The following is a 23,259-nucleotide window of genomic DNA, read 5'->3' on the forward strand; positions in this document are numbered from 1 at the left end:
ATGGGCTAATTGGCTTCTGCCTTTTGTTTTTTTTTTCCTTCCTCTGGATCAACGAGGGGGTTGAAACAGGCTCAACTAGATGGACACTGTCTTCATTCAGCCTAACAAACTATGTTACTATGTTACAAAAGTACCAAAATTCTTATTATTTTTGTTAGATTTTTCCAATTTTCCACAATAAAACCCCTTTTTTTGGAAATTATATTTTTTTCTAAATCTCTGTATTCAAAGTCCTAGAACTTTTTTATTTTTCCATGGATGGAGCTCTGTGAGGGCTAGTTTTTTTGCGTAAAGAGCTGTATTTTTATGGGAACTATTTTGGGGTACATACAGCTTTTTTGATCACAATAATTGTGTTTTTTGAGAGGCAAACTCCGTTTTTTAGGGGAGTTTTTTTTACACTTTTTGCCGTGCAGGATAAAAAGTGTGTTCAATTTATTGTAGGATTCGTTATGAATACGACAAAAGCAAGTATCTGGGATTTTAATGATAAAAAAATTATACTGATGGGGAAAAAGCACAAAAGAAGTTTTTTTACTTTTATTTTTGATGTATTTTTTTTACACTACACGGCTTAATGTCTGGCCATTGTCTGTGTATAGAATCCCTCACTCTCCACCTCACCATACCGTGCACATCTCCAGCCCTTTACCTTCTGTATCACCCCATTACTTGTAGTATGTAAGCTTGTTGGAGCAGGACCCTCACCCCTACTGTTTCCATTAACTGATTACTTCATGTAACCGTGGTTTTTGTATTTTTGTACTTTTGTCTTTCTGTATTCCCCTGTTTTTGTAAGCGCTGCGAAATATATGTTTGGCGCTATATAAATATGATTATTATTACACTCATTTTATCTTTTTTGTACACTCTTTATGTCCGTAAAGAGGACTTGATACATAGCAACTATGATTACCAGGGGCGTAACTATAGAGGGTGCAGGGGATGCAGTTGCACCCGGGCCCAGGAGCCTTAGGGGGCCCATAAGGCTTCTCTTTTCCATACAGGGAGCCCAGTACTATGAATAAAGCATTATAGTTGGGGGCCCTGTTACAGGTTTTGTATTGGGGCCCAGAAGCTTCAAGTTATGTCTCTGTACAGCATGGTTTAGGGATGGGTACGGGTACAGATACAGATAGAGGAGGGGCCCCAGCTCACATTTTGCATCAGGGCCCCTGAGCCTTTAGTTACGTCCCTGATGATCACTATGATAAAGCATTGCAGGACTTCTGTCCTGCAATGCCTTATGGCTTGTAATAGCGATCATAGGCAATGGCAAAGCAGGACTCCTGTAACTGGCATCCTGATGCCATGGTAACTTGTCGGCCCTCTGCGATTACATTGTGGTGGTCCGATGACATTGCAGAGGGAGCGTGCTCTCTCTGTGAACCCTTTGCATGCCATGATCTACATAGATCGCAGTATGTAAGCGGTTAATATTGGGGGTCGCTGTCCCAATGCACCCCCGCCGTTGCAGTGGGAGGCCAACTATCGATAACAGCTGGTTCCCATTGCCGAATGGCGCGGGATCTCTTCTGATTTTGCACTTTCCAGAGGGCGTAAGTGTACATCCTGTTTCCTTAAGTATCTGCAGCCAGGACATACACTTATGCCCCGTGGAAAGCGCGAGATCAGAAGAGACCCCAGACCATATATACATGATATATGTATATTGTATATAATCAGTCACAACAGTGATACTCAGGGTTTATATGCTGAACCTACAGTTTTGTCACTGTTACAGATACATGATAATGCATTGCAGCAATTTTAATAATGGACTAGCTGAACCAGCCCGACAGCTTGAGTGTTGCAGGGAGTTGTAATATGTCATAGGGTGGAGCGATATAGAAATGTTTATGATGTTATACAGTAGCTGAAGCCATTCCTACATACAGGAAGCAGCATCATTCCTCCTAGATCGTATCAGAAGTCACACATGGAAAACAATCCTCTGTGACGGGAGCTGCGGCTCATGGATCCTGCCATCATCACTGAGGCATCTTTGGCTGAGGATCTTTCTTCAAGGTAGAACAACATGCAAGTAAGTATCTTCTTTTTTCTCAGACATTTAATTAATCCAAAATGTCAACATTTTATAATGTTAGATTACTTAAGACTTTACGTGAAAATTAAAATGAATGGCGCTAGAGCCCGGTGGGTTTAGTGGGCCCATAGTGATTTCAAGGGGCATCCCAAGACTAAAAGTAAAAAAAAAATATGTGTACGGAATGGGTTAAAATACAAAATAAGCTCTATTGAGCCATTATATGGCCGTTTGGTCCTGTAAGCTCCTCTGGTAGTCACATTTTGTTCATTGATCACGTGATTGCTGTAGGGGTCATGTGTTGTTCACAGCAGTATCACTTTGAAGCCCATGATTGGCTGCAGCAGTCATGTGAACATTTAATGGGATAGGCGGGAGTTTTTCGGACTGGAACAGCAGGGACCAGAGGGTGATTTGATAGTTGAGAAGTGCGTATTTTTTTTATTTTGGCCCAGTTCCTGCCCGTGCTAATGCTTTTTTTTACTCTTGTAAAACCCTCTTAAGTCAACATGTGTTATGCTTCTCAAGCCAAGGACCAGGTGGTCAAAGAGGTGACATACCTGGAGCCAACCCCGACACTCCTGAGAAAGTATTCCCAATGACAGATGGCCAGAAGTTGTGTTCCACAACATACTGTAGTTGTTAGGACTAGGATTCTTTGGTTATAGATGTTCTATAGAAAGAGAATTCCCGCTTACATGCGGACGTGGTGATGACAAATTCCATAAAAGAGTTCAATAGGGGCCTGGACATCTTTCTTGGGCAATACAATATTACATGTTATTATTAATAACTTCTGAAGGGTTGGTGAACCAGGGATTATTCTGATTGCCAGATTGGAGTCAGGAAGCATATTTTTCCTTTGGGTTCTTTTGCCTTCCTCTGGATCAACATTGGGGTAATAGGCTGAACTGGATGGGCATATGACTTTTTTCTCTGTTACATCTGTGATTCTTATGTTACAAAAGTCCTGTCATATGACAACTTGGGGGCACATTAGCTCATGGCATCGCCATTTTCTGGGTTAGATAGCTGGCACACAAAGACTTTTTCACTCCAACACTGTAGATTATGTGGCTCCATTTAGCTGTGTTCCTTCATACACGACAAAGTATTTTAACATCAAAGTGCAAAATACACCCATAGGCCATCTGGCATCTAACTTAGGCCTCATTCACATTGGAAACTCTGTGCGCAAAAATCAAGTGCACAAAAAAAAACCTTTTGGCTATTAGAACCAATGATTTGTTATGGGAACAGTCAGATAAAGGAAATTTAGACGCGCAAAAAACATCTGAACGTTCCCATAGGAAACCATTGGTTCTAATAGCGGTGAGTTTTTTACACGCGTGATTTTTGCGCATGTAGGTCCTCGTGTAAATGAGCCCTAAGGCTGTGTTTTTGAAGTGTTTTCACCCTTGATGTAGGATTCTGTCTTGATGTTTCATTAGAAGTGCAGAAAATGGCTTTGAGACAGAACTTCCGCACAGAACCATTCTGTCATTAGTGATAAGGATTCCATTAGTTTCCACAATATTTGAATGATAGAATAACATAGACTATTGCTCTATTTAATTTGCCTTTCCAGTAGCTGTACTGCCACGTCATCTCCCCACTCCTCCATCCCCAATAAAGTCCTTAGGGCTGATCACATGGCATTTTTAACAGACATTATTGCACGAAACATATTTATATCGTTTGACACCATTGCCATTAGTGCATGCTCCCATTGAAAAGTATGCTCTGGTGATAACTTCATCCAAACACTTTTGAGAATGGGATCTATGATTGGGTATCTCCAGAGTTAGGCCCAATGCACATGGGCGTATTTGCATTGCGGAATCCGGAGCGGGCATCTGCCTCCGGATTCTGCAGCAAATACTGCACATGCTATGGAAAACCGCTTTTCCATGTCCACAAGCGAAAAGCAATTGAGATTTTTCCTCCTCACAAAAGGAAAATCGCAGCATGTCGTATTCCAGCGCAAATTCCGCACGGACAGCTTCCATTGAAGCCAATGGAAGCCATCCTATCCGCGGCTGTTCCGCAATGACATTGCGGAAGAGTCACGGATTCTGCGTCATCGCCTACCGACGATGTGGCATTTTCTGGATTGCGCATGTGTGCCGGTACAACGGCTGGCACATCCGCAATACAGAAAAGACTACTGCGGGTAGGTACGCAGGGTTCACCGGATGGGCACAGGGTCGGATCCCGCAGCGGGATCCTGCAGGCGGAGTCTGACCCGGCCATGTGCATTAGGCCTTAATATGGGAAATCTCCATGTCAGGTATGTTTGTATGAGCAGTAAGACTATCTTCCTCTGCACTTAAGGGTTCTTTTATAGGGCCCAATACTTAGACAAGAATATTCGTCACTGGCCTCGATTGCCCGATAATCAGGCCATGTAAAATTTTAAATAATTAGTCAACAAACCAGCAAATGCAGTTTTACATCTCAAACATCAAAATAAACCCTAGGCTAACTGACCTGTAATACACAATGTCCCTTATTATCAGGCCCTGGGCCTACTACCCAGTGCCTCAGAACAAGCACACCACCCTCTTACTACGCTCTCCTAGCTGGCTCCCAATGAGTTTAATTGGCCAGCTCAAACATGGGGATGGATGGAGTGAAAGACAACTTCAACATTCAGACTTTATTCAGGACTTTAGACTAGTTGCCAGAACTATGCCATTTTAATGGCATAAATATGCCCCTCCAGCAGCTGAACTGCCACAACACTTAAAGGGGTTGCCCAGGAAGGCAACAAAATGGCTGCTGTTTGTGAATCCCACGGAGAAACCCATTCTAGGATGGGAGAATGCATCTCTAGCTCAGAAGAGGAATGGGGTGAGGCTGCGGACGAGGCCATAAAGCCTAATGACACACTGTTCTGTTCCATTAGTTTGAATGGCAAGTCAGATAGGCACAATGTGGCTGAAGCCCCGCCCCCACCCATGGCCTGCCCCCTTCCATCTCCAGTCTAAAGATGCATTCTCCTGTCCTACGACAGATTTTTCCAGGTTGCCTGGACGTTGGCCATTTTGTTGCTTTCCTGGACAGTGGCAGTGCTTATTTATGCCACTCAAGTGGTGGATTTCTGGTAACTGGGGTGTGTACAGTAGAGAATGTGGTGTATCCTTCAGATTCCCACTGCTTAGGCATATGAAACCTAAGTTGGTTCTCCCTCATAGTATGCACCATGCAAACTTACCACTCTCACCCAAAAGTTGGTTCCTATAAGTAATAGAAAATCAGTCTCTCTGGCTTATGGTATGAGTAAGAATCATATTAGGTTCGAAATGCATATACCAATTAGATATCCTGGCTTTTATTAAGCCTTTAACCAAGTTTGAAACAAAGCTGCCGGCTATTACTGTTTTCCTGTAATGAGTGCTGGATTTTCTTCTATACACGTGTTCTTCTAATAGGCTTCATTACATCTGTGGCTCCATCACCGCTGAGAGACTCGAGTCTACACTTGCCTTGCCATCATGATTAGATAATTTTAACATTTTTTAATGCATGTGAAATAAGTTGAAGAAAACACAAATGTCCTAAAAGTTCACCATTAGATCTACTAGTTTGGTCCAGAAGAACCTAAATTGAACCTACTTGGGTGAATGTGGTCACTCTACCAGGGCAGTTGAATAGAATGAGCTACATACTTTCTTTCTATTAAATAGATACCGAAAGTATTAGTCATACAACGATTAATGTTAATTGTTTAATAGGTTTAATTATTTTGTTGATCTATTAAGCTACTTATACACTTTCAACAACTATCGGCTGATCAATTGTTTGGCCAACAGCTGTTTCTCCCTGTTTCCCTATACAAACAAATGTTCAACTGGCCAAATATATGTGTGTTTAGGGAGTTAAGCCTCAACCAGATATGTCTGATATGGTTTATCTCTCAGGGCTCTTTCCCAAGAGCACATAAACAGCGACGGCGTTTTTACGTCCGTTCTGTATAAGTGCCTGAATGGGCGTTTTTCCGCAATCATGGCCAGCGTTTTCTCATCCATTCACACAACCGCAAGTGTCATTTTTAGCAAAAAAATACGCTGCGCCCCGGAAATACCTTGCTTTGCCAAAATCGTCAGGATGGCTTCTAATGGCTATATAGAGGCGCTTGTAAGCTTTTCACAGCGTTGGACACTGCATAAATACCTCACTTCCCTTCTCTTTCCCTGCCACCATAGGAGTCTATGGGACCCGCCGGCGTATATTGGCCAAAACATAGTTCCAAAACTATCTTTTGGCTGAGCGTATATGCGCCGGCCCCGTATATGTTCTAATTTTTACGCTGCCAGAGTATTTACGTGCCGTATATTCACCCGTGTGAACAGATGCATTGAAAATCAATGCCTTTCATGGCGCGTCTAGACGCCCGGGCGTAAAACGTGCCGTATATGCACTCGGATTGAGCATTGAAATTTCATGTCCCTGATCCTTCTTTTCCTCAATATCACCTGTCGGAGGAAAGTTGGGTGGCACCAATATACATTAGAGAGTGTACCAGCCCTGCTGAAATTAGCCAGTCTGCATGACTAAGCACTAGTTGTGTGGAGGCATTTACTGCCATTACTACCTATTACTACAGCTTCTTTCTTCAGTGCCGCTGCCTTCTTACAATGAGGAACATCTTCCTACATTGATTCCAAAAACCCATTTCCTCCAAAAATTTCAAAATGAACAAGTCTAACGCTTTAAATGTGCCTAGCATTAAAGAGACCTTTTATTCCTTTAATCCTGCTTATTCATGTGTGCTGTCTAAAGGCCCTTTTACATGGTAAGCTAAATTGGAATGAGCATGTAAACATTTTCATCCGATCAGTGATAATCTAACGATTTATCGCTGATCGTTTGTTCACTGCATGAATTTACACCCAACAATAATCATGCACCCCACTTGATCTAACGATTATTCGCACAATAATTGCTACATGTAAAAGGGCCTTCACTTTCTTCTAGATCAACAATGTAGATAAACTTTTGCACCCGGGCTCATGAGCCTTTTGCTATGCACCTGCTGTGGTCATGTGGTTCTGACCTTGGTACCAAGCTTCAGAGATGTTATGACATTGTTGGTTTCATTGGTGTTCTCAGCTGGTGAACCACATGCAGGGAGCTTGAGACACTCATGTAATCTTCACGTTGGAAGTTGGCAAACAATAATTTGCATGCCTTTCGACCTTTAACAATACTATCCTTCTCCCTTTGACCAACAGTAACAGGCTGTGCCTGATATTGCAGTTCAATCCTAATTACATGAATAGGACTGAGCCGCTCTCAGGCCATGTGACCGATGAACGGGACGTCACATGCCTGAGAAAAGAAAGCAGCACTCAACCAAGCGTCATGACCTCTACAATCAGCAGATTGGCGGAGATCTTGAGTGGTGGATCCCTGCCAATCAAATATCGATGACCTATCCTCAGGACTGGTCCTTAATAGTTAAGTCCCAGAGAAAACCTTTAAAGCAACCTCTGATTTCAAGACAAAATTCCATCCAGGGTTGGAGCAATTGGGGGTATATTACCTGTACTTGTTCTTTTCTCTCATCTATCTTATTCACTGGCCTTTATCAAAGTTTGTCCAAGATGGCTGATGCCATTTTCTATCTAGTTAATGCACATTGTGCACTGCTCTCTGATTGGCCAGTGCTGATCATGTGAGCAGTGCTGTCCAATCAGAAAGCAAGTATAGAGCATCAGTAGTCTAATACTACCAAAGCACGATGCGGATTAGGTAATCTGAACATTATGTTGGTCCTCTTGAATGAGGAAATTCCTGATGGTTACGGATCCAGCTATTGCTTCTGATATGTGTGATAAGGAATCTAAAAAAAAGACCAAAAAAACACAAACAGTGTAATAGATTACCGATGTGTCAGCAAATACCTGACATAAATGTATCATCGCTCTGCATCATGTACTGTGTAATTGTCAACACTATAATTATACTCGACCGGTCGGACCCGTTTCAATAATCTTAGAGGAAGTAGTAATGACAGTGAAGTGTAAATGGAAATGTTATAAAACTGTTGCATGAAAATCTCTGTATAATTAGTCAATTATGTGGTGTTATTTTATTATAAATTATATGTAAATACACACGGTATAAGGCTGGAATGCAAAGAAGTGAATGAAGGAGATGAGAGCGTGTTATCGGTCGTAGCTTATTAAGCTGATAGAAATGCATACGTCGGCAACTTTTATGCATTAAAGCTATGAGCAACAGAATTAATAAAGTGATTATCCTAATAATATGCGATCGTTATAATAATTACCTTATAATATGCCCAACTTGGAGAAAGAATTCATAATCACAAGAGTGATTAGCATACCCAACAGATAGCATAAGAGTCTAGACCTCATGCCCACAGAGCCCTGGAGGCTCCATACTTTGGATCTGTGGTCACTCCCTATCCTGCCATATGGAGCTCCATGCAGTGCCATATTACAGGATTATTCTGTGTAGCATACCGAACAGCAACTGTATTTGAGACCACCATTTACTAGTGTGTTGGACCCTCTTTGGCCGACAGAGCTACAGAATAGATTCCACTAGGTGTTGATATTACTCTGCTGGAAATTGGCCCACTTGGATAAGAAGCTTTTTGTCATTGCTGTAGACTAGATGGAGGTGCTTGCGCCAAATTCTGACCCTCCCACTAGCATGGTGGACCAGAATTCTGGATTCTTTTGCCCAGGCGATGTTGGTCCACTGTTCAGTCATCCAAGTTTTGTTTTGGTGGCCTACCCAAAGGATACGCCATCAATAGTTTGCAACTGCACAACCCCTTTAAAGGAACAGTCAGGAAAAACTGCTATACTATGTTATGCTTAGTGCAAGGCCTCGCTTTTTTCACAAATAGACTTTACATTACTGCAATTTTATTGATACTTTTTTAGTATTAACGACATGTTCCTTATTTTATAGTTCCGAATTTTACTGTGAATTAAGGTCAATGCTGCTCTTAAGACTTCTGGGACAAAATGGCATCAAAAGGTAATGAGCGTATGCTTACAGTATGTAAAGACGTCATATTGTGGAAGGTGGAATTTAGGTGATCACCTTCTATTTCCTATAGTGACAAATCCTCTGTCAGTGATCAGACTAATTAAATAATTGCATAATCTATTATTATATAATTAAATGGGTTTTCCAGTGTTATGTAAAGAAAGTTGAAAGGGAGATAATCCATTACGAACGGTGAATATTTTATTGCACCAAAGTTTCTGAAATAAAAAGTGAAGCAACTTTGCAAATAGTCATGATTACAAATTTGTGTAATCAGACGGCCCATTCCGGTGCATATATGCCGAGGCTGCAATGCCGTTGGGCGTGGGGAAACAGTTTAGCTCTGCTAAGCCATCTCCCCCTTCCCTCCCCCTCACCGGCTCACCTCCTTTCTCCTCCCCTCTGGCTGTTTGCAATGGAAGGGGGCAGGATGGGGCCAAAGCTAAGCTCCCGCCCCCTCCCCACCCCTTGTCCGCAGCCAGCAATTTGAGAACTTAGCTCCGCCCCATCCCACCCCCTTCCATTGCAAACAGCCGATGGGGAGGAGAGAGGAGGAGAGAAGGGGAAGGGAGTTTAGCAGTCACGCTGCTAAACTCCCTCCCACCTCCCTCCTCCGGCCGCTGTCATTGGCTCCCATAGGAATCTATGCAACGGCCGACGTATTGTGGGTAGAAAGATAGTTCCGGGACTATCTTTGCTGTCCGGCATAAAAGCTTTTACACCGTGAGAATATGCCTGTGTGATCTGATGCATTGGAATCCAATGCATCAGATGGTAGCGTAAATCGGCCTACCGTGAAGATGGTGGCTGATATAGGCTCGTGTAAATAAGCCCTCACTCCTACTGAAATCAATGAGAGTGCTCTGCTTCTCTTACACTTTCTGCTCTGGACAGGATGTGATGTCCTGACTATGGTCCTGAGGAGGAAGTACAAGAGCAATGCAGTGCTCTCATTGGTTTAAATGGGAGTGAAACCGGCACTTTGACTTGCTCCACTGACCACTGAAGACAACATCCGTCCCGCTGCTAGGGCAGCAGGCCGAACAATCAGCTGATGGATGGGAGTCTCGAGCAGTGACCCTATTCCATCAACTACTACAAAGCCCAGAATACCCCTTTTAAGGTATGTCCACACTTATCTTGTGGCATCTGTTTGTAACACAAGTCACAAAACAGATTTGTCATGTGAATGATAACACTAGAGATGAGTGAATATACCCGCTAAGGCACATTACTCGAGCGAGTAGTGCCTTAGCCGAGTATCTCGCAGCTCATCTCTAAAGATTCGGGGGTCGGCGCGGGTGACAGGTGAGTTGCGTCGGGGAGCGGGGGGGAGAGAGGGAGAGAAAGATCTCCCCTCCGTTCCTCCTCGCTCTCCCCCGCCACTCCCCAGCCCCCGCCGGCCCCCGAATCTTTAGAGGCGAGCGGGGAGATACTCGGCTAAGGCACTACTCGCTCGAGTAATGTGCCTTAGCGAGTATACTCGCTCATCTCTAGATAACACCTATTTGCCTATAATGGGATCTAGTGTAGTGTCCTTAGTACTTTCATGAAAACTAGCGATGCATGTGTAGTGATAAATATCATGTTGCATTGCTCCACATGCAGTTGTCCTAATAGTACATTAACCCCTTAACGACGGCCCCATCGGGAAACTACGTCCTCAGAAAGTGGGCCTTAATCCTAGAGGACGTAGTTTTATGCATCCTCTTTGGATTGATGCCCACTGGCCTGAGGACGTGACAGCTCCATGCTGTCGGTGCCCGCAGGTAGCCGACAGCATGGAGCTGTCATCCCAGGATGCGGGCAGTCCCCCCCCCCCCCCCCCCGGCATTGCGATCGGCGCTATAAAATGAATAGCGCCGATCGCAAAAAAGTAAATAAAACAGTGTAAAAAAGTAGTAATTCAGCTGCTATGATGGATCGCATCCATCACGGCAGCTAAAAATACTCACACGGCTTGTCGGCGGTGTCCCCCGGAGATCTGGTCCTCCCGGACGCATATTTGTAGTTTACGCTTAGGATAAGCAGCGCTGCTGATTAGAGCCACCTGATTGGCTCTTCGGCACCACGTGACTACACAGCGTGCACGCGCATTGCCTTCAGCAGCCGTGCACTACACACTACAATTAAGCAGACGTGCGCTACACACTACACTTAAGCAGCACGGGGTTAGGTTTAGGGTTAGGTTTACGGTTGGGATTACCTAAACCTAACCCTAACCCCAACCCTAACCCTAAACCTAACCCTAAACACTAAAAGTAACCCTAAACCTAACCCTAAACCTAACCCTAAACCCTAACCCCGTGCTGCTTAAGTGTAGTGTGTAGTGCACGGCTGCTGAAGGCAATCCGCGTGCACGCTGTATAGTCACGTGGTGCCGAAGAGCCAATCAGGTGGCTCTAATCAGCAGCGCTGCTTAACCTAAGCGTAAACTACAAATATGCCTCCCGGACCCGCCGGCGGCCTTCTGCGCATGCGCTCCTGACGATGACGTCAAGCGCACGCGCAGAAGCCCGGGTGTCCCCGGCAAATTTAAAATCTCCTGGCTCCCGGCTCCTGAAGGTAGCCGGGAACCAGGAGGTGTTACCGGGGACCACTGTGAGCGGTCCCCGGGCCCGCGATCACCGCTATCCATTACGATAGCGGTGATCGCGAAAAAGTTTAAAAAGTAAAACAAAAGTAAAGTTTCACCTCCCCTCATGGATCGGATCCATGAGGGGAGGTGAAGATACTCACCCCCAGTCCCCTGCGATGTCCCGATGTCCCGGGACCCGAAATCCCCGTCTGCGCATGCGCGCCCGATGATTGACATCGGGCGCGTGCACAGAGGGGCTCGAGCCCCGGGAAATTCAAAATTGCTCTGCTCCTGGCTGCCATGTGTCGCCAAGAGCAGAGGGATGTCACTGGGGACATGATCACTGTCATCCAATGGATGACAGTGATCATGTAAAGTAAAACAAAAGTGCAAAAAGTAAAAAAAATAAAATAAAAAAAGGGGTAAAAGGTAAAAAAAAAAAAGTGCAAAAAGTAAAAAAAAAGTTTTAAAAAGTTAAAAAAAGCTTGCGTTTCATCTACCCCACGGATCATATCCGTGAGGGAGGATGAAATGATGTACCTAAGGCCTGCGGATTTATCCGCGGACCTCAACCCAGCTTCTGCGCACGCGCCCGTCACCAATGTGGCAGGCGCATGCGCAAAAGCCGTGGTTTTTTAAAATCTCCCTGCTCCTGGCTACAAAACTTAGCCGAGAGCCTGGAGATTTCACGGAGGGCCGCGGTGAGCGGTTCCTGATCACGTGTTCGCCGTTATCCAAAGAATAATGGCGATCACGTAAAAGTTAAAAAAAGGTGAAGCTTCATCTCCCCTCACTGATGCGATCGGTGAGAGGAGATAAAAATTTTTACCGGAGGCCTCCATATTTGCACCCCGACGCAATCTTCTTCCGTGAACTTTCCCGTATTCTGCGCATCCGACCGCTGGCAAAACACCGGACACATGTGCAGGAGTCGGGGAGCCCAGGAAACTTAATATCTCCTTGCTCTCGGCGACCAACGGTCTCCGAGAGCCTGGAGCTGTGACGGGTGGCCTCGTTGAGCGGTCCCCGGTCACGTGAAAAAATGGTAGCGATCTACCTTTGGCCGGTCTCACATGACCGGATAGGAATTACGGATTCCGCATGCGTTTGATTAGCGGTAATACGCAGATCAATTGCATTGGATTACACAATTCCGCTCACATTAGCGGGTTGGAATTGCGTAATCCACTCGCAGAAAAGAGAACGCAGCAGGTTCTATTTTACCGCGGATATCCGCAACATAGAGCCCATTGTGCTCCATGGTCATGGATATACCCGCAGCCCATACGCAACTACGTTGTATACGGGCTGCGGGTACCCGCGTCATCGCTAAGCGACAGTGCGGGAAATACAAACAACAACAAAAAAAAGTGTACTGCGCATGACCGCCCGTGTAAGTACGCAGTTATGCGCAGTACATTACGCGGCCGTACGCAGGGTCACAGCCGGGCTCACAGCCGGGATCCACCTACGGCTGTGTGAGCCCGGCGTTATTCAGACCGCTACCTGTAATACGCAATTTACAAGAAGCCCCGGGAACGCTCGCCTTCCTGCAGTTCCAGGAGCACCTTGTTGAACGCCTTCTGTGTGAGACCGCTGCACCTCATCAAGCTTACGGAGACTCACAGAGCGCCACTTTTTACACCCCATACCCGCTACTGAGGTCAAAAAATGACTCCCAAAAAGCATAAGAGGAGGGGGGATACCCGGTTTTATTGCCCCATGTGCCCATCCCAACCAGCCTCCATAATTACCCGTCTTTGGAAATACTACACAGTTCACATTATTACTTTTATCTAAGATTTGGGGAACGCCGAAAAGGGCGTGGAGGGGGGGGGGGGATTTTAGGGAGTCAATTTTTATTCCGTACAAGTGAGCAATGGGGCCTGGAATTTATTCAGTTATGCCCTGCAATCCAACTGGTGTTCCCTCCATTACAGGCCTTGCCATGTTTCCTGTAAGTAGATTAGGGCCACAATGGGTATGTTTTTGAACACGGGACAAACGGGGGTATCCATTTGGGGGTGAACGTCTTCATTCCTATATAAACTGTACAAAAAAAAAAGTTTTTAAATTGACAAAATTGCCAAAAAAATGAAAATTGTAATTTTTTTCTTCTGCTTTGCTGAAATTTATTCAAATACTGTGTGGTCAAAATACGCAGTACACCCCTAGATGAATTTGTTAAGGGGTCTAGTTTTTAAAATGGGGATATTTGTGGGGGTCTTTATAGTTTTGGATGCTCAATGACTCTATAAGTGGGCAATGGGGCCTGGAATTTATTCCGTTGTACCCTAAAATCCAACGGGTGCTCCTTCCATTATAGGCCTAGCCATGCGTCCTTTAAGTAGATTAGGGCCACAATGGGTATGTTTCTGAACACGGGACAAACAGGGGTATCCGTTTTGGGGTGAAAGTCTTCATCCCTATGTGTGCTGTACAAAAAAAACAGTTTTTAAATTGATACAACTGCCAAAAAAATGAAAATTGTAATTTTTTTCCTACTGCTTTGCTTAGATTTATTCAAAAATTGTAGGGTAAAAATACACAGTACACCCCTAGATAAATTCGTTAGGGGGTCTAGTTTTCAAAATGGGATCATTTGTGGGGGTTCTCTGTCGTTTTGGCCGCTCAAGGGCTCTACAAGTGTGCAATGGGGTCTAAATCACCTTCATGCTAAATTTCTGTTCTGAAAGCCACCGACTACTCCTTTCATTTTGGGCCCCGTTGTGCATCCAGAGAAAAGATTAGGGCCACAATGGGTATGTCTCTGAACACGGGACAAACAGGGGTATCCACTTTGGGGTGCAAGTCTTCATTCATGTGTGTGCTGTACCAAAAAAGCAGTTTTTAAAACGACAGAATTGCCAAAAAAACGAAAATCACAATTTTTTCCTTTTGCTTTGCTTCAATTCATTCAAAAACTGTGGGGTCAAAATGGTCAGTACACCCCTAGATAAATTCGTTAAGGGGTCTAGTTTTCCAAATGGGGTCACTTGTGGGGGTTCTCTTTGGTTTTGGCCACTCAAGAGCTCTACAAAAGTGCTATGGGGCCTAAAACGCCTTCAAGCAAAATTTATGTTCTGAAAGACACCGACTACTCCTTTCATTTTGGCTCCCGTTATGCATCCAGACATAAGATTAGGGCCACAATGGGTATGTTTCTGAGCACGGGAGAAACGGGGGTATCCATTTTGGTGTGTAAATCCTCATTTTCATGGGCTCTATAGGAAAAAAATATGTCTTTAAAATGACATATTTGCAAAAATATGAAATTTTATTTTTTGTCCCCTAAATTGAACTAATTCCTGAAAAGAACTGGTGGGGTCAAAATACTCATGACACCCCTCAGTGAATACACTAAGGGCTGTAGTTTTTTAAAATGGGGTCATTTGTGGGTGTATCTATTATTCTGACACTTATGAGCCTCTGCAAACTTGGCTTGGTGCAGGAAAACAAAGTGCTCCTCAAAATGCTGAAAAGTAATGTTAAATTTGTACGTCCTCTAAATGGTTAAAAAAAACACAAAAGTTTTTCAAGTGTGCATTCAGAATAAAGTAAACAGATGGAAATACATATCTTATCAAAAATTTGTACAGTATGTTTGGACATATTTGAGATATTACGGTTGAAAATGTGAAAAAATGACAATTTTTTCAAAATTTTTCCAATATTGGTACTTTTAATAAATATACACAAATTATATCGGTCTCTTTTTACAATCTAAATGAAGTACAACATGTGGCGAAAAAACAATGTCAGAATCACTGGGATATGTAAAGCCTTTACGGAGTTATGCCACGTTGAACGACGCATGTCAGATTTCCAAAATTTGGCTCCGTCACTAAGGCGCAAACAGGCTTCGTCACTAAGGGGTTAAACAATGCATTTGCAGAATTTACCATTAATGTATGGGAATGATTTTGAATTCACTAAAAATGTGTGTTTGCCTTGTTCTCATAGGAAAAGAGACAGAAGATGACATCTATTGTGCTTGCCTGTCCAAAGCATTATGTCAGGTGGCTACACCGGTCACTGTTGGTTTATATGCCCCATTTGGGGGCAGGGTATACATGCTACTGGATCGTATAACAAGTAAGTTCTTACATAGATATTATACACTGAACAATCACAGCATTAGGCCTCATTCACATGAATGTTTTATCGCAGCTATTTTGCTGTAAAATGATTCCAATGCATTTGTTCAGATGGGCGATTTTCCAGCTCATAAAATGTGCCGGCCGAAAAGATAGCACATAGTAACGTAGTAGGTTAGGCTGAATAAAGACAATGTCCATCTAGTTCAGTCTGATTCAACCCTCTGGTTGATCCAGCGGAAGGCAAAAACACCAAGGGCTAGAAGCCAATTAGCCCATTCGGGGGAAAAACTCCTTCCCAACTCCATAATGGCAGTCAGAATAATCGCTGGATCAACCTTTGATAGTTTCTACCTAAATGTAAGACCTGGAACAACAACCCACTGGTCAAGACCCAGAACAACAACCCGCTGGTCACCTAATGTCTATGTCCTGTAATATCCTTGCACTCTAGAAAGACGTCTAGTCCCTTTTTAAACCCCTCAATGGATTTTGCCATCACCACCTCCTCAGGTAGAGAGTTCCACAGTCTCACTACTCTTACAGTAAAGAACCCCCTTCTGTGTTGGAGATGAAGCCTGCTTTCTTCTAGACATAGCGGATGTCCTCTTGTTACCGCCGCGGTCCTGGGTCTAAACAGATCATGGGAGAGATCCTTGTATTGTTCCCTCATGTATTTATACATAGTTATTTGATTGCCCCTTAGCCGTCTTTTTTCCAGGGTCAATAATCCCAATTTTTGATAGCCTCTCTGGGTATTCTAATCCACTCATTCCATTTATTAATTTAGTCGCCCTTCTTTGCCGATTACGGACGGCCACCTTTACACGTGGCCCGAAAAGATAGGACTTGCCCTGTCTTGTGGCCACGATCAGCCGGCAGCTCCCATTGAAGCCTATGGGAGCTGCCGGCAAGGGGAGGCGGAAGGACTTTAGCATGACTAGCGTTGCTAAATTACATCCCCCTCCCTTTGCCGGCAGCTCCCATAGGCTTCTATTGCCACGATTAGAGGATGGGGGAGACAGGTTTCTTTGAATATATGAGAGACTCAGACTTGAATCCACAAGGGCCTTCAAGCCGAGACAGTTTTGCTGAATAGTAATCCAAATTACTTGAAATTGTCTGAAACTGTTTGCCATGTTAAAGTGTTTGTCCCCCTATTTCAGCTGCTAAGTAAAGACTGTTACATGTGTATTGATGTTTCTTAGGTTGTTAATATTGATTTATTACATATTATGATATATGATGTCTATGATCTTTTGGTCTCTTGTAGAATGCATGCACGAGGAAGCATTACGTATAACAGAAAAGGAAAATAAATTAAAGAATTCCACAGTTAAAAGTAACGGATGCGGCTTTCTACATCTACTTTGGCGTCTATTTTTCTACTTCCCTGTAGTAACTGAACGACATCTAGAATGCAGAAGTATTGAGTTCATATTTGTACACTTCAGCGCATGGCAGTATGCAGGCAGTGACCGACTATGGGCTGGCCTTGTCACCACACTCTGTGAACAAATAAGACGACACTTTGGAATTTTTACACTCAGTGTATTTAAAGTCTTGGGTACCGTACCTAAAAGAAATCTAGACCCTGAAGCCAGAGAGTGGACCCTCAGAAAGACTTTCTGCATCGTACTAGCAGTTACTATTGTTGTACTTATCATTGGGTTGCTCTTACTACTTGTACCAATCGAAACTAGCAGCGATGGCGAAGAGAAAATCACAACTATTTTTGGAAGTGTGGCAACAATAATGGCCGGATCTTCAATTCTCATGACACTGTTTAAGCTATGCAAGAGTGTCTTAATTAGCCAAAAGCATAAGATTGAGCAACTGGTCAATAGCCAGAAGTTTAGTACTCAAATGGGTTTCATGAATGAGGTGAAAAAAGAGGTTGAACTGATCTCCCATATGGTTCAGTTCATGGAAATTTTCCAAAAGCAGAAAATCCGAGTGGTCTTGCAAATCACCAGTCTGGAGCTTTGTGCACCTGACAAAGTGGTTGGAGTACTGGATGCTATGAACACCCTATTAGCTGACCACAAATCTCCATTTATATCTATACTGGTAGTTGACCCCAGTATTATTGTTACTTGCTTGGAGAATACAAGCTCACTCAAAGGTATGGCGGACAATGGCTACATGTTTCTCAATCGCACTGTCACTTTGCCTTTCTCTGTACCTCCTCTTGGCACGAAAACAAAGCTGCAACTTTTGAAGAAGGCTGTACAAAGGACAGAGGATCTTATTGATTGGCCTTGCAGGAATGATACCAATCGTGGCACCAAGACAGGTATTACAGAGCCCATGAAGCTATTGGCAGAGGAACTTTTGGAAGATGAAGAACCAGAAGTGAATCTACCACCTTATAAACCCGGTTATTGCATTCAAGAAACATTTTATGCCCTATACAATGAGCGTGAAGTTCTCCATGAATACATTCCTGACAGTATATGTCAAATGAAACGAATTGTGAATGCTATCCCTGTTATGGTCCACCTGATGATGCTGAGTAAAATACCATGGGGAAACATGTCTTCTAAATATGTAGCAGCTTGGGTTGTTCTCTGCAATCAATGGCCCTGCAGACTAAGCTGGATTCTTCAATGTTTGGAGGATGAAGAACAACAAGGATGTAAGGAAGGATTCGACAACTATCTCCTCTGGGACATGTTTAAGGAGCACAGCAAGGAACTGTTTTCCTTGAAAGCTGGACTGAAGAACCTTTTGGACTTAGATGGGGATCCAGAGATTTTCCAAAAGTTCCTCTCTCAAGACTTTCCTTTCACAGTTGAGGAATCCAGAAGACTGATGAAGTGTACAATTAATCTGGATTATTCTATAAAACACAAGATGGGTCTTCACCGCGGAATTAACAACCTTCAAAATGACTGGAAAACGACAATCATAGAGAAGACAGCAGAGGCAATTGAAACTGTACATCGAAATAACACAATAGTAGTCAAAGATAAGGTTGAAATGCAATTTACTCACCCTAGAAGAGACTTTATGAAAGATAAAGATGAGGAAAGAACTGAGTGTCAGAAAGAGGTATATTGGTATAGACCCGAGGAACAAGCAGAATGGGTGCAGGCAAAAGAGATTGAAAGAAGGAAAGCAGTAGCTGGGTATGACGAGGAGCAGTCCAACGGACTAATGTTTTTAGAGCATAATATGTTAAAAGAAAAGTTAGAAAATAATGACAGAGAGATGGACAGTTTGATGAGAAAGGGCTCACAAGATGAAGGAAAAGAGTGCAGGGTACAGATTAAAGAACATTATGAGAAATTAGAAGAGAGACGAAGGAAAGAACGAGAAACAGTACTTTAATTAAGATTAAAGGTGGTGTACAGTTGTAAACTAATGATAGTCTGTCCTTAGGATAGTAAATTGGCAGGAGTCTGTCATCTGGGATCCTCAATGATCAACTGTTTGCCCTGCCAATGTGCTCATGCACTGAGCTGATTTTTGCAGAAAGCAGACAGCTGCATTCCCACTGCAATGGCAAGGCTTCACTTTGAAGGCCAAGTTCCCATTCACTTTAATAGGAACTTTGCCTGCAATACCAAGTCTGGCCACTGCAGTGGAAATGGAACTGTCTGCTTCCTGCAAAAATCAGTTCAGTACACAAGCACACCAGCCCTGTGAACAGCTGATTAGTGGAGCTCCTGGGCTGCGGACAGTCTACTTTTGCTGACCTAACCTGTGGTTAGGCCATCAATAGTTTACAAGTGGACAGCCCTTTTAAGCACATCTATCCAGCAGAACTTTGTTCCCCCTCATGGTCTTGTGGGAGAACAATAGTGACAGCCATTGGGACATTTTTAATGTATCTTGTTCATGGTTCAAAATATCCAGCTTTTTCATCTCTGGTGGAAACCCTGTAACATTAAAGGGGTTCACTGGTTTAGAAAGTTAATTTCTTAATAACCTATAATCTGTTCTCTAGGTTTCGATTCTTTGCCAAGTGCACCGATCAAAAAAGAGTATGTTGATTTGTGCTTATTACTGCCGTTTACATGTAGCAAAACTTTGGTAGTATGGGAATGAATGATCATTACTATGATCCTTCCCATACACATAGCATTTGTCAGCAGTACAGCCCCTTCTTTACACTGGGGCATATGCTGTCGACGAGGGAGCATTTTTATGTCTGCTTAAATGATCCAATCAGTCCTTCATTTTTATCCTTCAGGAATTAGTTGTAGCAGAGAGCAGTTAAAAAGAGCCTCTGTGTCTTTCTGCAGGACCCAGCACATCAGTGCATTATGAGACAGCTAATTCATTTTAATGGCCACTGTGTAAGGCTTAAAACGTTTTTTCAGGACTTTAAGGGGATAAATCACCTATATTTTTCACTAATTAAAACCAGATAGTGAAACATTTTCCATTTTTTTAATCTGTTTTTATTTTCTGATTGTAGATTTTTTTGTATTCTGTTGTCTCTACATGGCTAAGGGGGGGAGGGGTGGCCATTTTGCCTGACCTGAATTTAACACCATTTCGAGATACACTTTACAGCAGCTTCATGGGCTATTCACACAATGGACATGATGCTGACCCATTGACTTGTATGGGAGACTATTATAGTGCAAAGGGGGGGTGAACAGTCACAGCTGATCACCTATTGTGAATGGTGGATCCTGTGTTACGTACATATAGATATTACCTGTCAGTGTAATCCTACCTGGATTACTATAAATCATGCATAGCCCCATACATACCAGTGTGGGTGAGCTGGTACTTTACCTCAGACTCATGCAAGTGCAGATGTAAGAGGTGCAAAATATGGTGCCAATAATGGAGAGATAACACACATAAGTTAACAGGTATAGCATTTACTTAAGAGAGTAATAAAGAAATATCTCACTTATAACAATAGACATTAGGTAAATAGTTACTTATAGGATGATTATAGGAAATACACAGTCCATAAAGAAATACCCCTGGGAGAATAAAGGAGTACTGTCTTTTTAAACGTAGAAGGTTGTCCCATATGAAGCACTTTGCTTATGGATGTCCATTTCATGATCTACCCTGGCCAGTGGTTTGGTAAGAGAAGAATGCTGAATATAAATATGGGATATCCCAATGATGATAGCCGTATAGCTTTTGTAGTTGCGCTATCGTCTTGTCTCTTCCAGATAATGCAGATAATGTCCACAGCTCACTCTCTATGTAGGTTTCCTTTGTTGTCCACACTATTTCGGTGCACTTACGTGATAGTCTAACTAGGACTATGCTCACATCTGCATTCATGGATTCTGTTCTCCTGCTCTGATAGGGGAGCAGGAATGGGGAATCCACTGGCTGAAAGGATCCGTCATATGATGGAACCGAAAGGTGCCAAACGGACCTCATTGACTTTAATGGTGTCCCTTTAGTGTTTGTTTAACTGTCTGGCATTTTACTGGATGAAAAAGTCTTTCATGCAGGACTTCTTCTTTGGGCATTTTGTGTCGGATCTACAATGGAGGTTCTTGACACATATGTGAACATAGCCTAATGGCTACTCAAAGAGGAGAATGCTGCAGCCTGATGAAGTTCCTACTGGTGTTGTTTCTCCCGCTGCAGAAATCAAAAGGAAAAGCAGACATACTCCCCCGGTATCGGCATGTAAGCGTATCATCACAGTTTGGGTAATCTGCTGGATAATTGCTTCCTGCACTACTTTGGGTCCAGTGAGGTCAGCTTTAGGCCTCATGTTCACGGGCGGGTCAAATTCCACATACAGGAGCCCGCGGCCAAATCGAACCCTGCCTGCGGCCGAGGACTGTGCGTACCTGTCCGGTCTTCACTGCAGATGTGTGTGAAAGCACCGGCCAGTGCGCATGCGCAGTAGAGTTTTGTTGTTGTTGTCATTTTTTTTAAACTCCTGCTTTCCCGCGCCGTCTGTTGCTGCTTCCACCGATGGAACGTCCTTTCACTAACACAGCGCTAAACCAGAAAACTGTATTGTAGAGGAAAACAACTCCTCTCATCTACCGAGCTCCTCTTGCTGCCGACTCCCCTTCTAATGCTAAAGACTCTCCTCCTATAGCTGTAGGTCCCAGCGCTCCCAGGTCCTCCAGCTGCATAGCTATACAAGGGCTGTATCAGCTCTCTGCGGCTCCAGGCCCTGTGATAAAACTGCCATAGTTACTGTGTTCATATATAAGATATATGGCTAGAAAGTGTTATTGCCTATTTCACAGTTCAAATGTACTATGTGTGTAATATATGAATATGAACATGTCAAATTGTAAATAAAAGTAAATGTGAAGTCCAGTGTCTAACACGTAATTCAACCTTACGGCCCAGTCAGGGCCAGCCTTTGGTTAGATAGCGCTCAAAGGAAAAAAATGGATATCTGTCACCATTGCAAACAATTGGGCATATGTATTATAACTTGTATGCCAAACAGAAGTCACAAATTATGGTGCACAATATAATTTATGACACGCTCCAGCACATTTTTAAAAGTGGGTGGAGCTGGGCAGTATATATTCTCAACAGCATGTGTATATATACTGTATATATATAATACTGTACATCTTAGGCCGAATGCAGACGGCCGGGTCAGATTCCAACTGCGATATTTTCGCAGCGGGATGCGACCCGTGCCCCTGCAGTGTCCCGCTGCTTACCTGTCTGGTGTCTTCGCTCTTCGCATCTTCCGCGAGGCTCGCTCTGAAATAAGACATGCTGCGATTTTGTTATCGCGCGAGTTTTCTGAGAACAAAATCGCAGCTGTCTGCATAGGATTGCAGAAATTCTGCGTGAATCCGTGTGCATTCGGCCTTAGCCTGATATGATACAGTTTCTTATCAAAACAACGCTGCCCTCATATGTATGTATTATGTAACTACACACTATGCCTCACACTCACTCATCAACACCATAGCATCTACAGGGTGGCCACGGAAAAGTAGGCCGGCATCGCACTCATATGGGAGTTCACTATAAGTAAGTCTGTCTTTGTTGCTCATTGCAACCAATCACAGCACAGCTTTCATGTCTTATACTACTGAGGTAAAATGAAAGCTGCACTGTGATTAGTTGATTGGTTGTGGAAAGCTTTCATAAGAACGAGCCAACGATGTAGGCTGCAAAAGTAGCTGAGCTAACAATGACAGCGTTTGCTTGTTAACTCATTCAAACTATAAATCAGCTAGTCTAAAAGCACCCTAAGTTGGTGTTCGGGGGTCACTAGGCCTGTGTGTTATCTCTCCTCCAAATTTCTCATACGCTCCATTCTACCATAAAACATTTAGGCCTGTGTTGACAGTGTCAAAGATGATTATAAACTGGTACCCCAAAATTCTACAGTGATGTTGAGATGTGAAGTTGCCTTTTAATATACCGCGTTTCCCTGAAAATAAGACCCTGTTTTATATAAATTTTATCCCAAAAAGAGGTGCAGGGTCTTATTTTCGGGAAAAGTGTCTTATACTCACCTAACAGTCGCTGTCTGGGTCCCTCCCGCTGGTCTCTAGTGCTCCGGCAGGCTTCCATATAGTCCT

General features: G+C 43.4%; 1 protein-coding gene across 1 annotated transcript; it reads left to right on the forward strand.

Moving 5' to 3' along the window:
- The first annotated feature begins 1,886 nt into the window (after positions 1–1,886).
- LOC136580512 (NTPase KAP family P-loop domain-containing protein 1-like) lies at positions 1,887–22,019 on the forward strand. Its single transcript, XM_066581123.1, has 4 exons — positions 1,887–2,044; positions 8,999–9,067; positions 15,621–15,752; positions 17,028–22,019. Exons 2-4 carry the CDS (start codon positions 9,055–9,057, stop codon positions 19,085–19,087), a joined length of 2,205 nt encoding a protein of 734 aa, XP_066437220.1. The 5' UTR covers positions 1,887–2,044; positions 8,999–9,054; the 3' UTR covers positions 19,088–22,019.
- Positions 22,020–23,259: the final 1,240 nt, after the last annotated feature.

The sequence above is a fragment of the Eleutherodactylus coqui genome, chromosome 10, assembly GCF_035609145.1.
Source record: "Eleutherodactylus coqui strain aEleCoq1 chromosome 10, aEleCoq1.hap1, whole genome shotgun sequence".
In the NCBI taxonomy this organism is placed as follows: domain Eukaryota; kingdom Metazoa; phylum Chordata; class Amphibia; order Anura; family Eleutherodactylidae; genus Eleutherodactylus; species Eleutherodactylus coqui.